The sequence below is a fragment of the Onychostruthus taczanowskii genome, unplaced genomic scaffold (genome assembly GCF_017590055.1).
Source record: "Onychostruthus taczanowskii isolate IOZ18803 unplaced genomic scaffold, ASM1759005v1 scaffold331, whole genome shotgun sequence".
Lineage (NCBI taxonomy): Eukaryota > Metazoa > Chordata > Aves > Passeriformes > Passeridae > Onychostruthus > Onychostruthus taczanowskii.
Window position 1 is genome coordinate 81,287 of NW_024500695.1, and position 18,860 is coordinate 100,146.

An 18,860-nucleotide genomic window follows, 5' to 3' on the forward strand; every position below is an offset into this window, starting at 1 on the left:
GGCAATGGGGGGCAGGGGGTGAGGGGGGTCCCCAAAGCCCCAGGAACAGCCCAGCAGAGCCCATCTGGGGGGCACGGGGGGGGTCACTGGGAGGGGTCGTTGGGAATGCCAATGCTGAGAAGGTTGAGAGTACCAAGGAGGGTTTTGGGGTGCAGGAGAAGGTTTGGGGACCCCAAGGGTGATGTGGGGATCCCGAGGCTGATTTGGGGCTGGAGGGGAAAGTCTGGGGATGCACTGGAAGCTCCGGGGATTCAGGAGAAGGTTTGGGGGTGCAGGGGAAGATTTGGGAAGGTTTGGGGATGCACTGGAAGCTCTGGGGATACCCAGGAAGCTCCGGGGATGCAGGACAAGGTTTGGGAAGCTCTGGGGAGGTTTGGGGATGCAGGAGAAGGTTTGGGGATGCTCAGGAAGTTCCGGGGATGCAGGAGAAGGTTTGGGGAGCTCTGGGGATGCCCGGGGAGGTTTGGGGATGCAGGAGAAGGTCTGGGGATACCCAGGAAGCTCCGGGGATGCAGAGGAAGGTTTGGCAAGCTCTGGGGAGGTTTGGGGATGTAGGAAAAGGTTTGGGGATGTAGGAGAAGCTCTGGGGATGCCGGAGAAGGTTTGGGAAGCTCTGGGGAGGTTTGGGGATGCAGGAAAAGGTTTGGGGATGTAGGAGAAGCTCTGGGGATGCCGGAGAAGGTTTGCCCGGGGAGGTTTCGGGATGCTGAGGAAGCTTTGGGGAAGAGAAGGTTTGGGGATGCCCCGGGGAGGTTTGAGATGCCCAGGAAACTCCAGGGATGCACGGGAAGGTTTGGGGATGCAGGGAAAGGTTTGGGGATACCCAGGAAGCTCCGGGGATGCCCGGGGAGGTTTCGGGATGCTGAGGAAGCTTTGGGGATGCAGGGGAAGGTTTGGGGATACCCAGGAAGCTCCGGGGATGCCCGGGGAGGTTTCGGGATGCTGAGGAAGCTTTGGGGATGCAGGGGAAGGTTTGGGGATACCCAGGAAGCTCCGGGGATGCCCGGGGAGGTTTCGGGATGCTGAGGAAGCTTTGGGGATGCAGGGGAAGGTTTGGGGATACCCAGGAAGCTCCGGGGATGCCCGGGGAGGTTTCGGGATGCTGAGGAAGCTTTGGGGATGCAGGGGAAGGTTTGGGGATACCCAGGAAGCTCCGGGGATGCCCGGGGAGGTTTCGGGATGCTGAGGAAGCTTTGGGGATGCAGGGGAAGGTTTGGGGATACCCAGGAAGCTCCGGGGATGCCCGGGGAGGTTTGGGGATGCTCAGGAAGCTTTGGGGATGCAGGGGAAGGTTTGGTGATACCCTGGGGAAGTTTGGGGATGCTCAGGAAGCTCCAGGGATGCAGGAGAAGGTTTGGGAAGCTCTGGGGATGCAGGGGAAGGTTTGGGGATGCTCAGGAAGCTCCGGGGATGCAGGGGAAGGTTTGGGGATACCCTGGGGAAGTTTGGGGATGCTCAGGAAGCTCCGGAGATGCACCAGGAAACTCCAGGGATGCACGGGAAGGTTTGGGAAGCTCTGGGGATGCAGGGGAAGGTTTGGGGATGCTCAGGAAGCTCCGGGGATGCAGGAGAAGGTTTGGGAAGCTCTGGGAAGGTTTGGGAAGCCCCGGGGCTCCCCAGGCCGGGGTGCCGGGGTGCCCCACCTGGGCGAAGGTGGCGGCCAGCTCGCGGGCGTGCCCGAAGGGGTCGATCTGCCAGGCCACGCGCGGCGCGCCGCAGCCCCCGAAGAGGCGGCGCAGGAAGCGCCGGCCCAGGGCCAGCTGCTGCAGGGCCCCCCCGTAGTGAGCTGCAGCTTCGTCGTTCATGCACCAGCCCCCCCCGACCAGCTCCAGCCGCCCTGGCTACAGCGCCCCAAAATCATCCCGGGGGGGTCACAGCACCCCAAAATCCCCCCAGCTGCTGCAGGGCCCCCCCGTAGTGAGCCGCGGCCTCGTCGTTCATGCACCAGCCCCCCCCGACCAGCTCCAGCCGCCCTGGGGGGACAGCGCCCCAAAATCACCTCGGGGGGGACAGAGCCCCAAGATCACCTTGGGGGGGACACCTACAGCACCCCAAAATCCCATCACGGGGGGATTCTGAGCCCCCAAAATCACCTCAAGGGGCGCCCACAGCACCCCAAAATCCCAGTGCCACCAATGTCCCTCCCAGTACCCCCAATGACCCTTTCAATGACCCCCAGTTGCTCCCAGTCCCCCCAATGTCTCTCCCAGTCCCCCAATGTCCCTCCCAGTGCCCCCAGGACCCTCCCAGTCCCTCCCAGTGCCCCCAGGACCCTCCCAGTCCCTCCCAGTGCCCCCAGGACCCTCCCAGTCCCTCCCAGTGCCCCCAGGACCCTCCCAGTCCCTCCCAGTGCCCCCAGGACCCTCCCAGTCCCTCCCAGTGCCCCCAGGACCCTCCCAGTCCCTCCCAGTGCCCCCAGGACCCTCAATGTCCCTCCCAGTGCCCCCAAGTTCCTCCCAGTGCCTCCCAGTGTCCCTCCCAGTGCCCCCCGTGCCCCGTACCCTGCTGCACCAGCTCCCTGAGCAGCCTGCGCGTGGCCGGGCCCTGCTGCCGCCACCACCGTGCCAGGAACGCCACCTCGGCGTAGACGAAGCGCCGGGAGGGCTCGGCGGCCAGCTGGGCCACCACCGAGTCCAGGATGTACTGCACGCCCGCGTGCTGCTCCCGGTTCCGCACTGCGGGCACGGGCGCCGTGAGCCCCGGGCGCCCCGGGACCGGGCACCCCGAAACCCCGGGGCGCCCCGAAACCCCGGGCACCCTGAAACCGGGGCACCCTGAAACCCCGGGGCACCCCGAAACCGGGGCACCACGAAACCCCGGGCACCCGAAACCGGGACACCCCTAAACCCCGGGCACCCCGAAACCCCGGGCACCCTGAAACCCCGGACACCCCGAAACCGGGGCACCCCAAAAACACCGGGATGGGGGTACGGGGGGCACCGTGAGCCCCGGGCACCCCGGAACCGGGCACCCCAAAAACCCCGGACACCCCGAAACCGGGGCACCCCAAAAACCCCGGGATGGGGGTACGGGGGGCACCGTGAGCCCCGGGCACCCCGGAACCGGGCACCCCAAAAACCCCAGAGTGGGGACACAGGGGCACCGGTGAGCCCAAAACCCGGGTCACCCCAAAACCCTGGGGTGGGGACACAGGGGCACCGTGAGCCCCGAGCCCCGGGCACCCCGAAACCCCGGGCACCCCAAAACCCCGGGGTGGGGGCATGGGGGGCACTGTGAGCCCAGAACACGGGGCACCCCGAAACCCGGAGCACCCAAAAACCAGATCACCCCAAAACTCTGGGGTGGGGGCATGGGGGGCACTGTGAGCCCGGAACCTTGGGTGGGGGCATGGGGGGCACCAGGTGAGCCCAAAAACCCCGGATCACCCCAAAAACCCTGGGGTGGGGGCATAGCATGAGCCCAAAATCCGACGGTGGGGGCAGGGGGGCACTAGGTCACCCCAAAAACCCGGGGGTGAGGGCACAGGAGCACCGGGTGACCCCAAAACCCTGGGGTGGGGACACAGGGGCACTGGGTCACCCCAAACCTGGGATGGGGACACGGGGGACAGCGGGTGACCCCAAAACCCCAGGGCAGGGCTGGGGGATACTCGAGATGGGGGGGCACGGGTGACCCCAAAACCCAGGGTGAGGCCACAGTGGCACCTTGGGGACATCTGCAGGTGGCCCTGGGGGGTGCTGGCCCCCGGAGGGGACACGCACAAAGTGCCACGTGACAAACCCAAAGTGACAAAGTGCAGCCACAGGTGTCACTCAGTGCCCCCCTGCCACGTCACCGCCAGTTCCCGTTTCCTCAGCCCCACCCGGTTCTCCCAGTTCCCGTTCCCTCGCCCCGCTGCCCCCCCTCAGCCCTTCCCGGTGTCCCCAGCCTACCGCAGCTCCCGTTATCCCGTCCCCACCGCCCGCCCCAATGTCCCCGGGCAATCCCAGTGCTCCCAGTCCGTCTGTCCGGGGCTCCCGGTCCCACCTGGTACCCGCAGCCCGCGGCCGCCCCGCTCAGGAGCAGCAGCAGCGGCAGCGCCGCCGCTCCGGGCACCGCCATGACAGCGGCGCTCACGTGACCGCGCCCTCACATGACAGGCGGGGTCGCCCCGCCCCCTTGTATGCCGCAGCCAATGGGTGGCCGGGAAAAGGGGCTGAAGCCACGCCCCGCGTTCTGATTCGCTGATGCTGCTCTAAGGGGAGGAGTGTAAGGAGGGCAGCACGGGACCGACAACAAGCGGGAGCCAATGAGGAGGAGGAGAGGGCGTGATTGACAGCTCTCTGGGAGAGGCGTTTGCAACGGCGGGAAACGACCAGCGGCCAATGAACAGTGGCGGCTCCCGAGGCCCCGCCCACGACGAGTCCCCCTCAGAGCCCCCTCAGACCCTCAGAGCTCCTCAGAGCCCCCTCAGACCTCCCGAATCCCCTCAAAGTCCCTTCAGACCCTGCTCAGAGCTCCTCAGAGCCTCCTCAATCCCTCTCAGAACCCCTTCAGACCTCCTGAATCCCCACAGAGCCCCCTCAGACCTCCCGAATCCCCACAGAGCCCCCTCAGAGCCCCTTCAGACCTCCTGAAACCCCTCAGAGCCCCCTCAGACCTCCCAAATCGCCTCAAAGTCCCCTCAGAGCCCGCTCAGACCCTCAGAGCCCCCTCAGACCCTCAGAGCCCCTTCAGACCTCCCGAATCCCCTCAGAGTCCCTTCAGAGCCTCCAAGTCCCCTCAGAGTCCCCTCAGACCCTGCTCAGAGCTCCTCAGACTTCCCAAATCCTCTCAGAGCCCCCTCAGACCTCCCAAATCCTCTCAGAGCCCCCTCAGACCCTCAGAGCCCCCTCAGAGCCCCCTAAGACCAGCCGAGCCCACTCAGAACCCCTTCAGCACCCACAACTCCCCCCAGAGTCCCCTCAGACCCTCCGGCTCCCCCTGAAGCCCCCCAGGACTCCCCCTCCCCGTTCCCCCCTCTCCCGGGGGGCTCCCCCTTGCCCTGTTCAGGTACAAACAAACCGCAGCAGTGCCAGGACCCCCTTTTATTGCCCCCACGAGGACCCCCCCATCCCCGTCACCACGGCGGGGACATGGGCTGGGGGTTCTGCAGGTAGGACATGACCACGGCCGAGATGGAGAGCCTGCGAGGGGCACACACAAAGGTCAGAGACCCCCAGACACGGCCCGGGACCCCCACCCCGGGACCCCCCGGCACTCACATGAAGCTGCTCATCATCTGCTTGGTGTCCTCGGAGCTGCGCGAGTTGGCGAAGCTGATGAAGGAGCAGTAAACGGCGATCCAGGCACACCACTTGAGCTGGGGACCCCCGGGACAGCGCCGTGAGACCCCCGGGGGACCCCAGGGACAGCGCCGTGAGACCCCCGGGAGACCCCCGGGACAGCACCGTGAGACCCCCGGGGGACTGGCAGGGATGACGCCTGAGACCCCCGGAGAGCCCAGAGACCCCCGGGGATGGCCCCGAGCCCCTCAGGGGCTCTCTCTGATCCTCCCTCCCCCGAATTCCCCTCAGAACGGCGCCCGGTGCCCATCCCGGGGCCGATCCCGGTGCCGATCCCGGGGCCGATCCCGGGGCCAATCCCGGGGCCGATCCCGGTGCCCATCCCGGGGCCGATCCCGGTGCCGATCCCGGTGCCCATCCCGGTGCCCATCCCGGTGCCCATCCCGGTGCCGATCCCGGTGCCGATCCCGGTGCCCATCCCGGTGCCGATCCCGGTGCCGATCCCGGTGCCCATCCCGGTGCCCATCCCGGTGCCGATCCCGGTGCCCATCCCGGTGCCCATCCCGGTGCCCATCCCGGTGCCGATCCCGGTGCCCATCCCGGTGCCCATCCCGGTGCCCATCCCGGTGCCGATCCCGGTGCCCATCCCGCCAGCCTGGCTTTGGATCCATCCCCATCCCGACTCCTCCTGGAGAAGGAATTTTGGGAATTCCCTGGGAATCTGGGACTCCAGGAAGGGTCTCCCTTCCCTTTTCCTTCCCCCAATTCCATAAAAATCTCTCTGGATGCATCCTGAGCGTCCTCAATCCCAGAATCCCGGTATAACTTGGATGGCATCCAAGGATTTAAAATCCCATCCCACTCCCGCCCCGATCCCGGGGTGCTCCAGCCTTTCCTTGGACACTGCCCGGGATTCTCTGGGAATTCTCTGGGAATTCCATCCCAGCCCCTCCCCTCACTCCAGCCCCGTCCCCATCTCCCGGATCCCAGCGGGAAGGAGCGGGAGGATTTCTCCCGGTGCCGTTTTTCCCGCTGTTTCCCACGGAAAACGCGCCGTGAAAATTTGGAAAATTTCGGAGGGGGGGGGCCATGATGCTTCCGCCGTTGCCAAGCAACGGGAGGAGCCACGACGCATGCGCAGCAACGTCCCGCTGATGACTCGCACGTTGCTCGGCAACGGAGGACGCTCAGTCACTGGCGCATGCGCAATGGACAACGCGCATCGCCGGTTGCCGGGGTAACCGGAGCCGCGCATGCGCATTAACCGGCGCGCACCTGCGCCCAGGTGTGCTCATGGAGGCGGGGGAGGACGGGGCGGGCCCAGGCCCGGGCCTGGAGCTCGCCGATCTCGAGCCCGAGCCTGAACTCGGTCCTAAATCCCAAACCAAGCCGGATCCCGGCGCTGATCCCGGTACCGGTACCGATCCCACTGCCGGTACCGATCCCAGTCCCGGTGCCGATCCCATTCCCGATCCCGGTGCCGATCCCGGTGCCGATCGCGGTACCGAACCCGGTGCCGATCCCGGTGCCGATCCCGGTGCCGATCCCGGTACCGATCCCGGTGCCCATCCCGCTACCGATCCCGGTGCCCATCCCGGTGCCGATCCCGGTGCCCATCCCGGTGCCGATCCCGGTGCCCATCCCGGGGCCGATCCCGGTGCCCATCCCGGGGCCGATCCCGGTGCCCATCCCGGGGCCGATCCCGGTGCCCATCCCGGTACCGATGCCGGTGCGCACCTTGAGCATGAGCCCGCACATGCTGAACACCATCCCCAGCAGGTTCATGTAGTCGGGGGTCGGGTCTTCCAGCGCCGGGTTGGTCTCGGTGGCCGGGGGCTTGTACCTGGCGGAAAACGGGGCTCCGTCAGGCGGGCCGCGGCACCGGGAGCCCCGCGGATCTCCGCCCGGCTCTGCCGCTCCCTCCTCTCCCGCTGCCCGCCGTCCCACCTGGCCACCTTGCCGGGTCTCCGCGGGTCCGCCATGGCCCCGCCGCCACCGCCGCCTCTTCCGCCGCCGCCGCCGCCGGAAGGAGCCCGGCCCCGCTGCCCGCCCCCGTTCCGCCCCCGCTGCCGGCTCCGGTCCCGCCATGGCGTTCCCGAGGCCGCGGCCCGCCCGGCCCGAGCTGCCCCGGCAGCGGGTGCAGAGCCTGCAGTGCGGGCAGGGAGCGGTGCGGGCCGCCCGCTTCAACGGTGAGACCGGGGATACCGGGCGGAAGAGAGCAGGAGCCGGGGATGGAGGTTGGGAACCGGGCGGGGAGTGCCGGTGCGGGGGTCCCGGGGATCCCCCGTGTCCGGGGCAGGGGGTTCGGGGATCCCCCCGTGTTCGGTGTGAGGGTCTCGGGGATCCCCCCGAATCCGGGCAGGGGGTGCCGGGGATCCCCCGTGTCCGGGGCAGGGGGTTCGGGGATCCCCCCGTGTTCGGTGTGAGGGTCTCGGGGATCCCCCCGTGTCACGGGCAGGGGGTGCCGGGGATCCCCCAGATCCGGGGCAGGGGGTCCGGAGGATCCCCCCGTGTTCGGTGTGAGGGTACTGGGGATTCCCCGGTGTCACGGGCAGGGGGTGCCGGGGATCCCCCGTGTCCGGGGCAGGGGGTCCGGAGGATCCCCCCGTGTTCGGTGTGAGGGTACTGGGGATTCCCCGGTGTCACGGGCAGAGGGTCCCGGGGATCCCCCGGATCCGGGGCACGGCGTCCCGGTGATCTCTCCGTGTCACGGGCAGGGGGTCCCGGTGATCACCCTGTATCACGGGCAGGGGGGGCTGGGGATCCCCCGGTGTCACGGGCAGGAGGTCCCGGGGATCCCCCGGTATCCCGGGCAGGGGGTCCCGGTGATCACCCTGTATCAGGGACAGGGGGTGCCGGGGGTCCCCCGGTGTCACGGGCAGGGGGTCCCGGTGGTCACGGCCGTTCGCCCCCGCAGCGGACGGGAATTACTGCCTGACGTGCGGCAGCGACAAGACGCTGAAGCTCTGGAACCCGCACAAGGGCACAGCCCTGCGCACCTACCAGGGCCACGGCTACGAGGTGCTGGACGCCGCGGGGTAAGGAGGGGCTTCGGGGACCCCTCCCCACCGCGGGGAACCCCCTCCGCCTCACGGGACCCCCCCGCAGATCCTTCGACAACAGCCAGATCTGCTCCGGCGGCGCCGACAAGGCCGTGGCGCTCTGGGACGTGAGCACGGGGCAGGTGGTCCGCAAGTACCGGGGACACGCCGGGGTGAGGAGGGGCCGGCGGGGGGAGTTGAGGGTCTGGGGGTGGGATTTGGGGAGGGGGATTTGGGATCTTGCGTGCAGATCGACGTCCCGATTGCCTGCTTCTCCCACAGAAGGTAAACTGCGTCCAGTTCAACGAGGAAGCCACGGTCATTGTGTCCGGTGAGGGAGTGCTTTGGGGGGCACCCTGCAAGCCCCGGGACACCCCTGCACCCCCTTTTCCCACCCTGATCCCCATTTTTTTCTCTCTGCACCCCCTTTTCCCCCCCCGATCCCCCTTTATTCCCCCCTGAACCCCCCTTTTCCCCCAGGCTCCATCGACTCCACGGTGCGCTGCTGGGACTGCCGCTCCCGCCGCCCCGACCCCATCCAGGTGCTGGACGAGGCCAAGGACGGCATCTCCAGCGTGAAGCTCTCAGCCCACGAGATCCTGACGGGGTGAGGAACGAGCCCCCCCGGCACAGGGACACCCCCAGGATTGGGGGGACCCCCTAAACCTGCCCTTCCCTCCCCGCAGCTCCGTGGACGGGCGGGTGCGGCGCTACGACCTCCGCACGGGGCAGCTCAGCTCCGACTACATCGGCAGTGAGTGGGGCCTGCGGGAGGGCCCCCAAAGCTTGGGGGGACCCCGCGGGACCCCCCAAACTCCCCTCGTGCCCCCCCAGGCCCCATCACCAGCGTGTGCTTCAGCAAGGACGGGCAGTGCGTGCTGGCCGCCAGCCTGGACTCCACGCTGCGGCTGCTGGACAAGGACACCGGCGAGCTGCTGGGCGAGTACGGGCCCCCCCCCGAGTCCCTGCGCCCCCCGGGGGGTCTTGGGGGACCCCCGGCTCAGCCCCGTCCCCTCCCCAGGTACACGGGGCACCGCAGCACCACGTACAGGCTGGACTGCGTCCTGAACGAGCTGGACACGCACGTGGGCTGCGCCTCCGAGGACGGCCACGTCTACTTCTGGGACCTGGTGGAGGTGAGGGAGGGTCCCGAGGGGGGGTTTGGGGACACTCCCGACCCTCCCCTGACCCCCCCCGTGTCCCCCCAGGGTTCGCTGGCGCTCAGCCTGCCCGTGGGCCAGGGCGTGGTGCAGTCCTTGGCCTTCCACCCCAGCCTGCCCTGCCTGCTGGTGGCCACGCAGGGCCAGGTGACGCTGTGGCGCGAGGACACCTTCCAGCCCGAGGGGGACCCCGACACCTGAGGGGGTCCGGGGGGACCCCAACACCTGAGGGGGCCCGGGGGGACCCCGACACCTGAGAGGGCCCGGGGGGACCCCGGTGACACGAGGAATAAACCCCCAGTGGAGACCCTGCCGTGCTTTATTGGGAGCTCGAATAAATAAACACCAGCACTGAGGGGAAGGGGACGGGGGGGACACACGGACACAGGGGTGCAGGCGTGGGGGGCCCCTGTCCCCCCCAGGGGGACTCGCCCCACTGTCCCCCAGCTTTGAGGTACAGCACACCCAAAGATGAGCTCGGGGGGGTCCCTCAGGCCTCAGGGGTCCTGCATGCCTCAGGGGTCCCTCAGGCCTTGGGGGTCCCTCAGGCCTCGGGGGTCCCTCAGGCCTCAGGGGTCCTGAGGCTTCAGGGGTCCCTCATTCCTTGGGGGTCCCCCATGCCTCGAGGGTCCCTCATGCCTTGGGGGTCCATCATGCCTCGAGGGTCTCTCAGCCCTCGGGGGTCCCCCATGCCTCGGGGGTCCCCCATGCCTCGGGGGTCCCTCAGCCCTCAGGGGTCCCCCATGCCTCGAGGGTCCCTCACGCCTCGGGGATCCCTCAGGCCTCGGGGGTCCCTCAGGCCTCGAGGGTCCCTCACGCCTCGAGGGTCCCTCAGCCCTCAGGGGTCCCCCATGCCTCGGGGGTCCCTCAGGCCTCGGGGGTCCCTCATGCCTCGGGGGTCCCCGCGGGCACCGCGAAGGCGTCTGCGCTCCGGGATGCCTCGGGGGTCCCTCAGGCCTCGGGGGTCCCTCATGCCTCGGGGGTCCCCGCGGGCACCGCGAAGGCGTCTGCGCTCCGGGCGAACGTCTCGGCCACGAGCAGCGGGAACACGAGCGAGGCGTCGGCGTAGACCTGGCCCAGAGCAGCGGGGTCAGCGGGAAAAACCCCCACTCCGGGGGTCCCCAAATCCCCCCCGAGCCCCCCCACCTTGACGGGGGTGGCGTCCACGCGGATCTTGCCCCAGGACACGGCCTCGTCCGGCCGCGCGCCCGAGTCGGAGCCGTCGAACTCCTGCGCCGTGTTGACGTAGACGGAGAAATCGGCGCCGTTCCTCTGCGGGGGCACGCGCCGGGGTGAGCCCCCAGCCCCTCCCCGCCTCGGGGGGGGGGTCCCCAAGCCCCCTCCCCAGCGCGGGGGTCCCTCACCATGAGGTTGGCGTTGGCGATGTGGTGCTTGACCAGGCCCCCGCCCAGGATGATCATGCCGGTCTTGTGGGCGAAGATGGCCTGGGTGTTGATGAGGCGCAGATCTGCGGGCACGGGGAGGGGGTCACCTCAGGGCACCCCGAATCCCGGGGGGCGCCCCGGGGGGCACCCCAGGCTCACCCTCCACGATGTCCAGCACGAGCCCCGGGCGTTTGTAGGAGTGGAAGAAGATCATGTCCCCCAGGGAGCCGTCGGTGAGCGCGGGGCTCAGCACCGGGATGTTGTTCTGCGGGGCGGGGGGACGCGGTGACAGCCGGTGGCACCCACGGTGGCACCCACGGTGACACCCACGGTGACACCCCAAGGTGCCCCCTCCCGCTGCCCCCGGTACCTTCTGGGCCCAGTAACAGATGGACTCGGGGTTGTTGATCTCCTTGCCCAGCCGGGCGATCATCCGGGACGGCGTCCACCGCACGCCCTGGGGGGACCCGTCAGGAACGGGGGGGCCAGGTGTGCAGGGACACCCCCAAACCCCACCCCAGGTGTGCAGGGACCCCCAAACCCCCACCCCAGGTGTGCAGGGATCCCCAAAACCCCCACCCCAGGTCACCCCAGGTGTGCAGGGACCCCCAAACCCTGCCCCAGGTGTGCAGGGACCCCCAAACCCCACCCCAGGTGTGCAGGGACACCCCCAAACCCCACCCCAGGTGTGCAGGGACCCCCAAACCCCACCCCAGGTCACCTCAGGTGTGCAGGGAACCCCAAACCCCACCCCAGGTGTGCAGTACCCACCCCCAAACCCCATCCCAGGTGTGCAGGGACCCCCTCCCAGCACTCTGGGGTCCCGGGTTGGGGTCCCCCCCCCTCACCTGCGTGTCCTGCTCGTCCACCATCCTCTCCAGGATGGGCATCAGCCAGTCCTCGAACTTGCAGTAGTTATCGTTGGGCACCAGCAGGTTCCCGATCCTGAGGGACCCCAGAGTGACCCCGAGGTGTCCCCGAGGTGTCCCCAGGGGGTCCCCAGGCCCCCCCGCCCCCCCCCCCCCCGGCCCCCTCCCCCCGGGGGGGTCTCCATCATTCTCACTCCAGGGAATGCCTGGAGGTCTCCCTCCCTCTCACCCCCCTGCCAAGGGGGTGCTCGGGGCAGTCTCTGTCCCTCTCAGCCCAGGGGATGCTTGGGGGTCTCTGTCCCCTCACCCTAGGGGATGCTCAGGGGGTCTCGATCCCTCTGGCCTCAGGGAATGCCTGTGCAGGGCTGGGGACCAGGGGCTCTGTGTCCCTCTCACCGCTGAGGGTGCTCGGGACTGGGGGGGGGCGGCTCTCCCACCTTCTCATCCCTGGGGAGGCCGGGGGGGTCTCTGTCCCTCTCAGCCCTGGTGTGACCCCACCCAAACATCATTGGGGTCTGAGGGACNGGTTCCCCCCGGGTCCCCCCCCCCCCCCGGCCCCCCCCCCCCGGACCTGTTGATGCCGTTCTCCCGCAGGTCCCGGCCCCGCAGCTGGAAGTCCCCGATGTAGGTGGGCGCCAGGCACTTGATCAGGTCCTCCTCGACCCCCCCGGCCGTGGTCACCAGCACGTCCACCTGCCGGGGGGGTCAGCACCTCAGGGACACCGGGAGTGACCCCCCCTGTCCAGGTGGGGTCACCTCAGGGACACCGGGAGTGACCCCCTGTCCAGGTGGGGTCACCTCAGGGACACCGGGAGTGACCCCCTGTCCAGGTGGGGTCACCTCACGGACACCGGGAGTGACCCTGTGACCCCCTGTCCAGGTGGGGTCACCTCAGGGACACCGGGAGTGACCCCCTGTCCAGGTGGGGTCACCTCACGGACACCGGGAGTGACCCTGTGACCCCCTGTCCAGGTGGGGTCACCTCAGGGACACCGGGAGTGACCCCCTGTCCAGGTGGGGTCACCTCAGGGACACCGGGAGTGACCCCCTGTCCAGGTGGGGTCACCTCAGGGACACCGGGAGTGACCCCCTGTCCAGGTGGGGTCACCTCAGGGACACCGGGAGTGACCCCCTGTCCAGGTGGGGTCACCTCAGGGACACCGGGAGTGACCCCCTGTCCAGGTGGGGTCACCTCAGGGACACCGGGAGTGACCCCCTGTCCAGGTGGGGTCACCTCAGGGACACCGGGAGTGACCCCCTGTCCAGGTGGGGTCACCTCAGGGACACCGGGAGTGACCCCCTGTCCAGGTGGGGTCACCTCAGGGACACCGGGAGTGACCCCCTGTCCAGGTGGGGTCACCTCAGGGACACCGGGAGTGACCCCCTGTCCAGGTGGGGTCACCTCAGGGACACCGGGAGTGACCCCCTGTCCAGGTGGGGTCACCTCAGGGACACCGGGAGTGACCCCCTGTCCAGGTGGGGTCACCTCAGGGACACCGGGAGTGACCCCCTGTCCAGGTGGGGTCACCTCAGGGACACCGGGAGTGACCCCCTGTCCAGGTGGGGTCACCTCAGGGACACCGGGAGTGACCCCCTGTCCAGGTGGGGTCACCTCAGGGACACCGGGAGTGACCCCCTGTCCAGGTGGGGTCACCTCAGGGACACCGGGAGTGACCCCCTGTCCAGGTGGGGTCACCTCAGGGACACCGGGAGTGACCCCCTGTCCAGGTGGGGTCACCTCAGGGACACCGGGAGTGACCCCCTGTCCAGGTGGGGTCACCTCAGGGACACCGGGAGTGACCCCCTGTCCAGGTGGGGTCACCTCAGGGACACCGGGAGTGACCCCCTGTCCAGGTGGGGTCACCTCAGGGACACCGGGAGTGACCCCCTGTCCAGGTGGGGTCACCTCAGGGACACCGGGAGTGACCCCCTGTCCAGGTGGGGTCACCTCAGGGACACCGGGAGTGACCCCCTGTCCAGGTGGGGTCACCTCAGGGACACCGGGAGTGACCCCCTGTCCAGGTGGGGTCACCTCAGGGACACCGGGAGTGACCCCCTGTCCAGGTGGGGTCACCTCAGGGACACCGGGAGTGACCCCCTGTCCAGGTGGGGTCACCTCAGGGACACCGGGAGTGACCCCCTGTCCAGGTGGGGTCACCTCAGGGACACCGGGAGTGACCCCCTGTCCAGGTGGGGTCACCTCAGGGACACCGGGAGTGACCCCCTGTCCAGGTGGGGTCACCTCAGGGACACCGGGAGTGACCCCCTGTCCAGGTGGGGTCACCTCAGGGACACCGGGAGTGACCCCCTGTCCAGGTGGGGTCACCTCAGGGACACCGGGAGTGACCCCCTGTCCAGGTGGGGTCACCTCAGGGACACCGGGAGTGACCCCCTGTCCAGGTGGGGTCACCTCAGGGACACCGGGAGTGACCCCCTGTCCAGGTGGGGTCACCTCAGGGACACCGGGAGTGACCCCCTGTCCAGGTGGGGTCACCTCAGGGACACCGGGAGTGACCCCCTGTCCAGGTGGGGTCACCTCAGGGACACCGGGAGTGACCCCCTGTCCAGGTGGGGTCACCTCAGGGACACCGGGAGTGACCCCCTGTCCAGGTGGGGTCACCTCAGGGACACCGGGAGTGACCCCCTGTCCAGGTGGGGTCACCTCAGGGACACCGGGAGTGACCCCCTGTCCAGGTGGGGTCACCTCAGGGACACCGGGAGTGACCCCCTGTCCAGGTGGGGTCACCTCAGGGACACCAGGAGTGACCCTGTGACCCCCTGTCCAGGACAGGGTCACCTCAGGGACACCGGGAGTGACCCCCCCTGTCCAGGTGGGGTCCTCACGGACACCGGGAGTGACCCTGTGACCCCCTGTCCAGGTGGGGTCACCTCAGGGACACCGGGAGTGACCCCCTGTCCAGGTGGGGTCACCTCACGGACACCGGGAGTGACCCTGTGACCCCCTGTCCAGGTGGGGTCACCTCAGGGACACCGGGAGTGACCCCCCCTGCCCAGGGCAGGGTCACCTCAGGGACACCGGGAGTGACTCCCTGAACCTCACAGGGACCTGGGGACACCCCAAGGACCTCCTGGCCATGGGGCCAGCAGGACAGAGTGACTGCCATTGTCACTGTCCCCACCCAGCCCCGTGCCATTCACAGGTGTCCCCACGCTGTGCCCTGTCCCCGTGTCCCTGTCTCCATGCTGTCACCATGCCATGCTGCACGAGATAGTGGATGCTCTCCCTGTTCCCCGTGTCCCTGTCCCTGCCCCCGTGTCCCTGCCCCCGTCCCTGTCCCCGTGTCCCTGTCCCTGTCCCCTGTCCCGTGTCCCCTGTCACCATGCCGTGCTGCACGAGGTAGCGGATGCTCTCCCTATCCCCGTGTCCCTGTCCCTGTCCTTGTCCCAGTGTCCCTGTCCCTGTCCCCCTGTCCCCGTGTCCCTGTCCCCTGTCACCATGCCGTGCTGCACGAGGTAGCAGATGCTCTCCCTGTCCCCTGTCCCCGTGTCCCTGTCCCCTGTCCCTGTCCCGTGTCCCTGTCCCCGTGTCCCCCTGTCCCTGTCCCCTGTCACCATGCTGTGCTGCACGAGGTAGCGGATGCTCTCCCTATCCCCGTGTCCCTGTCCCTGTCCTTGTCCCAGTGTCCCTGTCCCTGTCCCCCGGTCCCCGTGTCCCTGTCCCCTGTCACCGTGCCGTGCTGCACGAGGTAGCAGATGCTCTCCCTGTCCCCTGTCCCCGTGTCCCTGTCCCCTGTCCCTGTCCCGTGTCCCTGTCCCCGTGTCCCCCTGTCCCTGTCCCCTGTCACCATGCTGTGCTGCACGAGGTAGCGGATGCTCTCCCTGTCCCTGTCCCGGTGTCCCTGTCCCCGTCCCCGTGTCCTCGTGTCCCCCTGTCCCCTGTCACCATGCCGTGCTGCACGAGGTAGCGGATGCTAGCCCTGTCCCTGTCCCTGTCCCGTGTCCCTGTCCCCTGTCCCCGTCCCCTGTCACCATGCCGTGCTGCACGAGGTAGCGGATGCTCTCCCTGTCCCTGTCCCGGTGTCCCTGTCCCCGTCCCCGTGTCCTCGTGTCCCCCTGTCCCCTGTCACCATGCCGTGCTGCACGAGGTAGCGGATGCTCTCCCTCACGCCGGAGCTGACGAGGTTGGAGGTGAAGCCCAGGAAGATGGTGCAGCCCGAGGGCGGCCGCGGCCCGGCCATGGCCGCTCTCTCCCGCTGCTCCGCGCTCAGCGGCTCCAGCTTGGCCGCGATCTGCGGGAGGGGACACCGGGGGAGGGCTCACACCGGGCCCGGACACCCCCTCACCCTGCCGGTGCCACCCCCCGCCCCCGGGGCCTCACCATCCGCTCGATCTCCGCCACGGCCTGCGCGAAGCTCGTGGCCTGGAAGCCGGTGGTGCGGAAGGAGCGGAGCAGCGCCGCGTGGTCCGCGCCGCCCGAGAAGTCGTACCCGCGCACCGGGAGGGCCTCGGCCGGGAGGGCCGCGCTGGGCCGGAGCACGGCCCGGAGCGCCTCTCCCGGCGCCTCTCCCGGGGCCGCCATGGCTCGGCCGTGCCGCTCAGGGCGCCGCCATCTTGGGCAAAGCCCCCCGCGCCGTACGGCTGCGCGTTCTCCCCGCCGTAAGGCTGCGCGCCGCCATCTTGCTCGGCGCTCCCGTCCCGCTTTTCCGTACAGCCGCGCGGCGCCATCTTGGCGTGACGGTGGCCGTGGAGGGACGAGAAAGTCGAGGACGCGAAAAGGCGCCGTTGCACCGAGGGAGCCCTGAAAAGGCCGCAGCGCCCCAAACCCCCCAAATTCACCCCAAACCCCCCAGATTCGCCCCAAACCCGCGGGGGGACACAAGCTCCGCTCCAGTCCAATCCTTTAATAGCCATCAACAGGCGGCAGCTTCCAGCCCCACCCACGTCCCGGATCCGGGCCCGGCCCCCCCTGAGTGGGGGGCGCTGGGGGGACCCCGCGGGGCGCGGCCGGAGCCCCCCGAGCCCGCCGGCGTCAGGTCCGGAGCCTCCACACCTCGACCGAGAGTCCCCCCGAGGCCGCGGCCACCACGTCCCCATCCACGCTGATCTGGGGGAGGCAGAGGAGGGCCAGGGGGGGCTGGGGGGGCACCCCGGGGAGGGGGCTGCGCGTGCACACGCGTGTGCAAGGGCTGGGGACAGCTCCTCACCCCGTTGAGGACGTCGTCGTGCGTCCAGGAGCAGATGGTGCGGGGCGGATCTGTGGGCACGTGGATCTGCAGGACAGGCAGAGCTGGGGGTCAGCAGGAACCCCCCGGGGACCCCCCCCAGCCCAGCCCCGCGGGACCCCCACCCGCAGCGTCCTGTCGGTGGACGTGGTGTAGAGCGAGCCCAGCGAGTGCCAGAGCCCCGTGATCTGCAGCCGGTGCCCCACGTCGAAATACTGCAGGGAAAGGGGGGACAGAAACCCCTGGTGAGCCCCGGGAGGGGGGGGGTCCTGCCCCCCGAGACCCCCCGGAACCCCCCGCGACCCCTACCCGGGCGGGCTGGAAGCCGCCGCCGCTGCTGCCGAACAGGTACACCCGGCCCTGGTTGTCCCCAGCCCAGAGCTGCGAGCCCCGGTAGGACATGGAGAGCAGGTAATTGTCCAGCTGAGGAGGAGGAGGAGGAGGAGGAGGAAGACACAGCCCGAATGTCGCCTCAGGGGGCCCTCCGGGGGGTGGGGGGTGCGTGTCCCAGCCCCCACCTGCAGGCGCTGCAGCACGGAGCCGGCGCGGCGGTCGAACACCACCAGGGTCCGGTCCTCGCTGCCCGACACGATCAGCCGCTCGTCGGCCGCCAGCGACAGCACCGCGCTGGCGTGGGGCTTGTAGCTGCTCACCTGCGCCTGCCCGGCTGGGGAGGGGGCGCGGGGAGGGGTCAGGGGGATCCCCAAACCCCCCCGACGCTGCCCAGACCCCCCCTCATTCCGGTACCTCGCGGGTCGTACACGGTCACCGTCTTGTCGTAGGTGCCGGTGACGAGGACGTCGGGGCGGTACGAGAGGCACAGCACGGCCGCCTTCTCCCTGGGGAAGGGGAGGGGGCTCAGCGGGACCCCCCCCCAGAGACCCCTCCCCACCCACGCAGAGCCATCTGTCCCCCAAAACCAAGGGGGGGGGGGGACCCAAAACCATGGGGGGGACCCCCAAAATTGTGGAAAGGGACCCCTAAAACCACGGGGGGGGGGCCCTCAAAGTACAGGGGAGACCCCAAAAACCACGGGGGGACCCAAAATCATGGGTGGGGGACCCAAAACCAATGGGGGGACCCCCAAAATCGTGGAAAGGGACCCCCAAAATCACGGGGAAGGGTCCCAGAATCATGGAGGGACCCCCAAAACCACTGGGGGGACCCAAAACCATGGGGGGGACCCCCAAAACCACGGGGGAGGACCCTCAAAATACGGGGGAGACCCCCAAAAACCATGGGGAGGACTCAAAACCATGGGGGGGACCCCCAAAACCACGGGGTGGGGGACCCAAACCACGGGGGGGAACCCCAAAATCGTGGAAAGGGACCCCTAAAACCACGGGGGGGGGACCCTCAAAACCACAGAGAGGGACCCCCGAAACCACCGGGGGGGGGGACCCAAAGGCATGGAAAGGGACCCCCAAAATCGCGGGCGGGGGGGGGTCTCAGAAGCATGGAGAGACCCCCAAAACCAGGGGGGGACCCAAAGGGCTCCCAGCGGCCGAGCGCACTGGGGTCAGGGAGGGGTCCCGGGGGGGGTCTCACCGCCGCCGGGGGGGTCGCGGCGCCCCCAGACCCACCTGGCAGCACGGGCAGGGGGCGGCGGGCGCGGCGCTGCAGCCGCAAAACCAGGGGTGGGACCCCCAAAACCACGGGGGGGACCCAAAGGGCTCCCAGCGGCCGAGCGCACTGGGGTCAGGGAGGGGTCCCGGGGGGGGTCTCACCGCCGCCGGGGGGGTCGCGGCGCCCCCAGACCCACCTGGCAGCACGGGCAGGGGGCGGCGGGCGCGGCGCTGCAGCCGCAGCCTCCAGAGCACCGCGTCCCGGGCCAGCTCCCGCAGGGCGCGGCAGACGCGGGGCAGCACCCGCCGCACGTCCCGGGCCCGCAGGAAGCCGCAGATCCGCAGCAGCAGCTCCGGGGGCAGCGCCAGGAGCCCCCCCGGGACCCCCGCGCCCGCCGCCGGCCCCGGGGGCTCCGCGGGAGCGGCGGCGGC

At 69.4% G+C, this 18,860-nt stretch overlaps 5 protein-coding genes across 8 annotated transcripts in view; 1 reads left to right on the forward strand and 4 right to left on the reverse strand.

Annotated features, from left to right (window-relative positions):
• MAN2B1 (mannosidase alpha class 2B member 1) overlaps nucleotides 1-4,062 on the reverse strand; it is a 14,914-nt gene extending 10,852 nt beyond the window's left edge. Inside the window, exons 1-3 of the mRNA XM_041410766.1 lie at nucleotides 3,995-4,062; nucleotides 2,502-2,758; nucleotides 1,644-1,837 (exon numbers count right to left, since the gene is read on the reverse strand). Coding sequence (XP_041266700.1) covers nucleotides 1,644-1,837; nucleotides 2,502-2,758; nucleotides 3,995-4,062 — 519 coding nt within the window. The remainder of the gene's footprint in view (nucleotides 1-1,643; nucleotides 1,838-2,501; nucleotides 2,759-3,994) is intronic.
• Nucleotides 4,063-5,015: 953 nt separating this feature from the next.
• Nucleotides 5,016-7,258, reverse strand: WDR83OS (WD repeat domain 83 opposite strand). Its single transcript, XM_041410765.1, has 4 exons — nucleotides 7,173-7,258; nucleotides 6,963-7,068; nucleotides 5,205-5,302; nucleotides 5,016-5,126 (listed from the first exon to the last, which is right to left on the reverse strand). Exons 1-4 carry the CDS (start codon nucleotides 7,205-7,207, stop codon nucleotides 5,060-5,062), a joined length of 306 nt encoding a protein of 101 aa, XP_041266699.1. The 5' UTR covers nucleotides 7,208-7,258; the 3' UTR covers nucleotides 5,016-5,059.
• Nucleotides 7,246-9,669, forward strand: WDR83 (WD repeat domain 83). Of its 2 annotated transcripts, none has more exons than XM_041410764.1 (9): nucleotides 7,246-7,414; nucleotides 8,143-8,263; nucleotides 8,334-8,394; nucleotides 8,549-8,597; nucleotides 8,747-8,873; nucleotides 8,953-9,020; nucleotides 9,101-9,209; nucleotides 9,288-9,402; nucleotides 9,475-9,669. In XM_041410764.1, the coding sequence occupies exons 1-9, from the start codon at nucleotides 7,312-7,314 to the stop codon at nucleotides 9,625-9,627; spliced, it is 906 nt and encodes a 301-aa protein (XP_041266698.1). In that variant the 5' UTR covers nucleotides 7,246-7,311; the 3' UTR covers nucleotides 9,628-9,669. The 2 variants fall into 2 exon arrangements, with proteins under 2 accessions (XP_041266698.1, XP_041266697.1); XM_041410763.1 differs by having other exon boundaries at nucleotides 7,250-7,414; nucleotides 8,334-8,439.
• A 58-nt stretch (nucleotides 9,670-9,727) lies between these two features.
• On the reverse strand, nucleotides 9,728-16,273 carry DHPS (deoxyhypusine synthase). 3 transcript variants are annotated; one of them, XM_041410761.1, is made up of 10 exons: nucleotides 16,020-16,273; nucleotides 15,769-15,930; nucleotides 12,252-12,373; nucleotides 11,660-11,756; nucleotides 11,182-11,268; nucleotides 10,971-11,076; nucleotides 10,791-10,894; nucleotides 10,573-10,698; nucleotides 10,384-10,497; nucleotides 9,728-10,245 (listed from the first exon to the last, which is right to left on the reverse strand). In XM_041410761.1, exons 1-9 carry the CDS (start codon nucleotides 16,218-16,220, stop codon nucleotides 10,396-10,398), a joined length of 1,107 nt encoding a protein of 368 aa, XP_041266695.1. In that variant the 5' UTR covers nucleotides 16,221-16,273; the 3' UTR covers nucleotides 9,728-10,245; nucleotides 10,384-10,395. The 3 variants fall into 3 exon arrangements, with proteins under 3 accessions (XP_041266695.1, XP_041266694.1, XP_041266696.1); XM_041410760.1 differs by having other exon boundaries at nucleotides 9,728-10,281; XM_041410762.1 differs by lacking the exons at nucleotides 15,769-15,930; nucleotides 16,020-16,273 and adding an exon at nucleotides 15,021-15,050 and having other exon boundaries at nucleotides 9,728-10,281.
• A 254-nt stretch (nucleotides 16,274-16,527) lies between these two features.
• The window catches only part of FBXW9 (F-box and WD repeat domain containing 9), a 2,719-nt gene continuing 386 nt past the window's right edge, over nucleotides 16,528-18,860 (reverse strand). The window contains exons 2-9 of the mRNA XM_041410768.1: nucleotides 18,561-18,859; nucleotides 18,227-18,381; nucleotides 17,611-17,843; nucleotides 17,382-17,530; nucleotides 17,173-17,286; nucleotides 16,989-17,078; nucleotides 16,846-16,911; nucleotides 16,528-16,745 (exon numbers count right to left, since the gene is read on the reverse strand). Coding sequence (XP_041266702.1) covers nucleotides 16,671-16,745; nucleotides 16,846-16,911; nucleotides 16,989-17,078; nucleotides 17,173-17,286; nucleotides 17,382-17,530; nucleotides 17,611-17,843; nucleotides 18,227-18,381; nucleotides 18,561-18,859 — 1,181 coding nt within the window. The 3' untranslated portion in view covers nucleotides 16,528-16,670. The remainder of the gene's footprint in view (nucleotides 16,746-16,845; nucleotides 16,912-16,988; nucleotides 17,079-17,172; nucleotides 17,287-17,381; nucleotides 17,531-17,610; nucleotides 17,844-18,226; nucleotides 18,382-18,560; nucleotide 18,860) is intronic.

Excerpts from the sequence above, each read along its gene's own strand:
- WDR83 (XM_041410763.1), top strand. The coding sequence starts at position 7,312 with ATGGCGTTCCCGAGGCCGCGGCCCGCCCGGCCCGAGCTGCCCCGGCAG. Across the intron at positions 9,021-9,100 it reads CAGCTCCGACTACATCGGCA|GCCCCATCACCAGCGTGTGC; the intron begins GTGAGTGGGGCC and ends GTGCCCCCCCAG. Across the intron at positions 9,210-9,287 it reads ACCGGCGAGCTGCTGGGCGA|GTACACGGGGCACCGCAGCA; the intron begins GTACGGGCCCCC and ends TCCCCTCCCCAG.
- DHPS (XM_041410761.1), bottom strand. The coding sequence starts at position 16,220 with ATGGCGGCCCCGGGAGAGGCGCCGGGAGAGGCGCTCCGGGCCGTGCTC. Across the intron at positions 11,077-11,181 it reads TCTGTTACTGGGCCCAGAAG|AACAACATCCCGGTGCTGAG; the intron begins GTACCGGGGGCA and ends CCCGCCCCGCAG. Across the intron at positions 10,498-10,572 it reads TGGACGCCACCCCCGTCAAG|GTCTACGCCGACGCCTCGCT; the intron begins GTGGGGGGGCTC and ends GCTCTGGGCCAG.
- WDR83OS (XM_041410765.1), bottom strand. The coding sequence starts at position 7,207 with ATGGCGGACCCGCGGAGACCCGGCAAGGTGGCCAG. Across the intron at positions 7,069-7,172 it reads AGACCCGGCAAGGTGGCCAG|GTACAAGCCCCCGGCCACCG; the intron begins GTGGGACGGCGG and ends GTTTTCCGCCAG. Across the intron at positions 5,127-5,204 it reads CAGATGATGAGCAGCTTCAT|GCTCTCCATCTCGGCCGTGG; the intron begins GTGAGTGCCGGG and ends TGCCCCTCGCAG.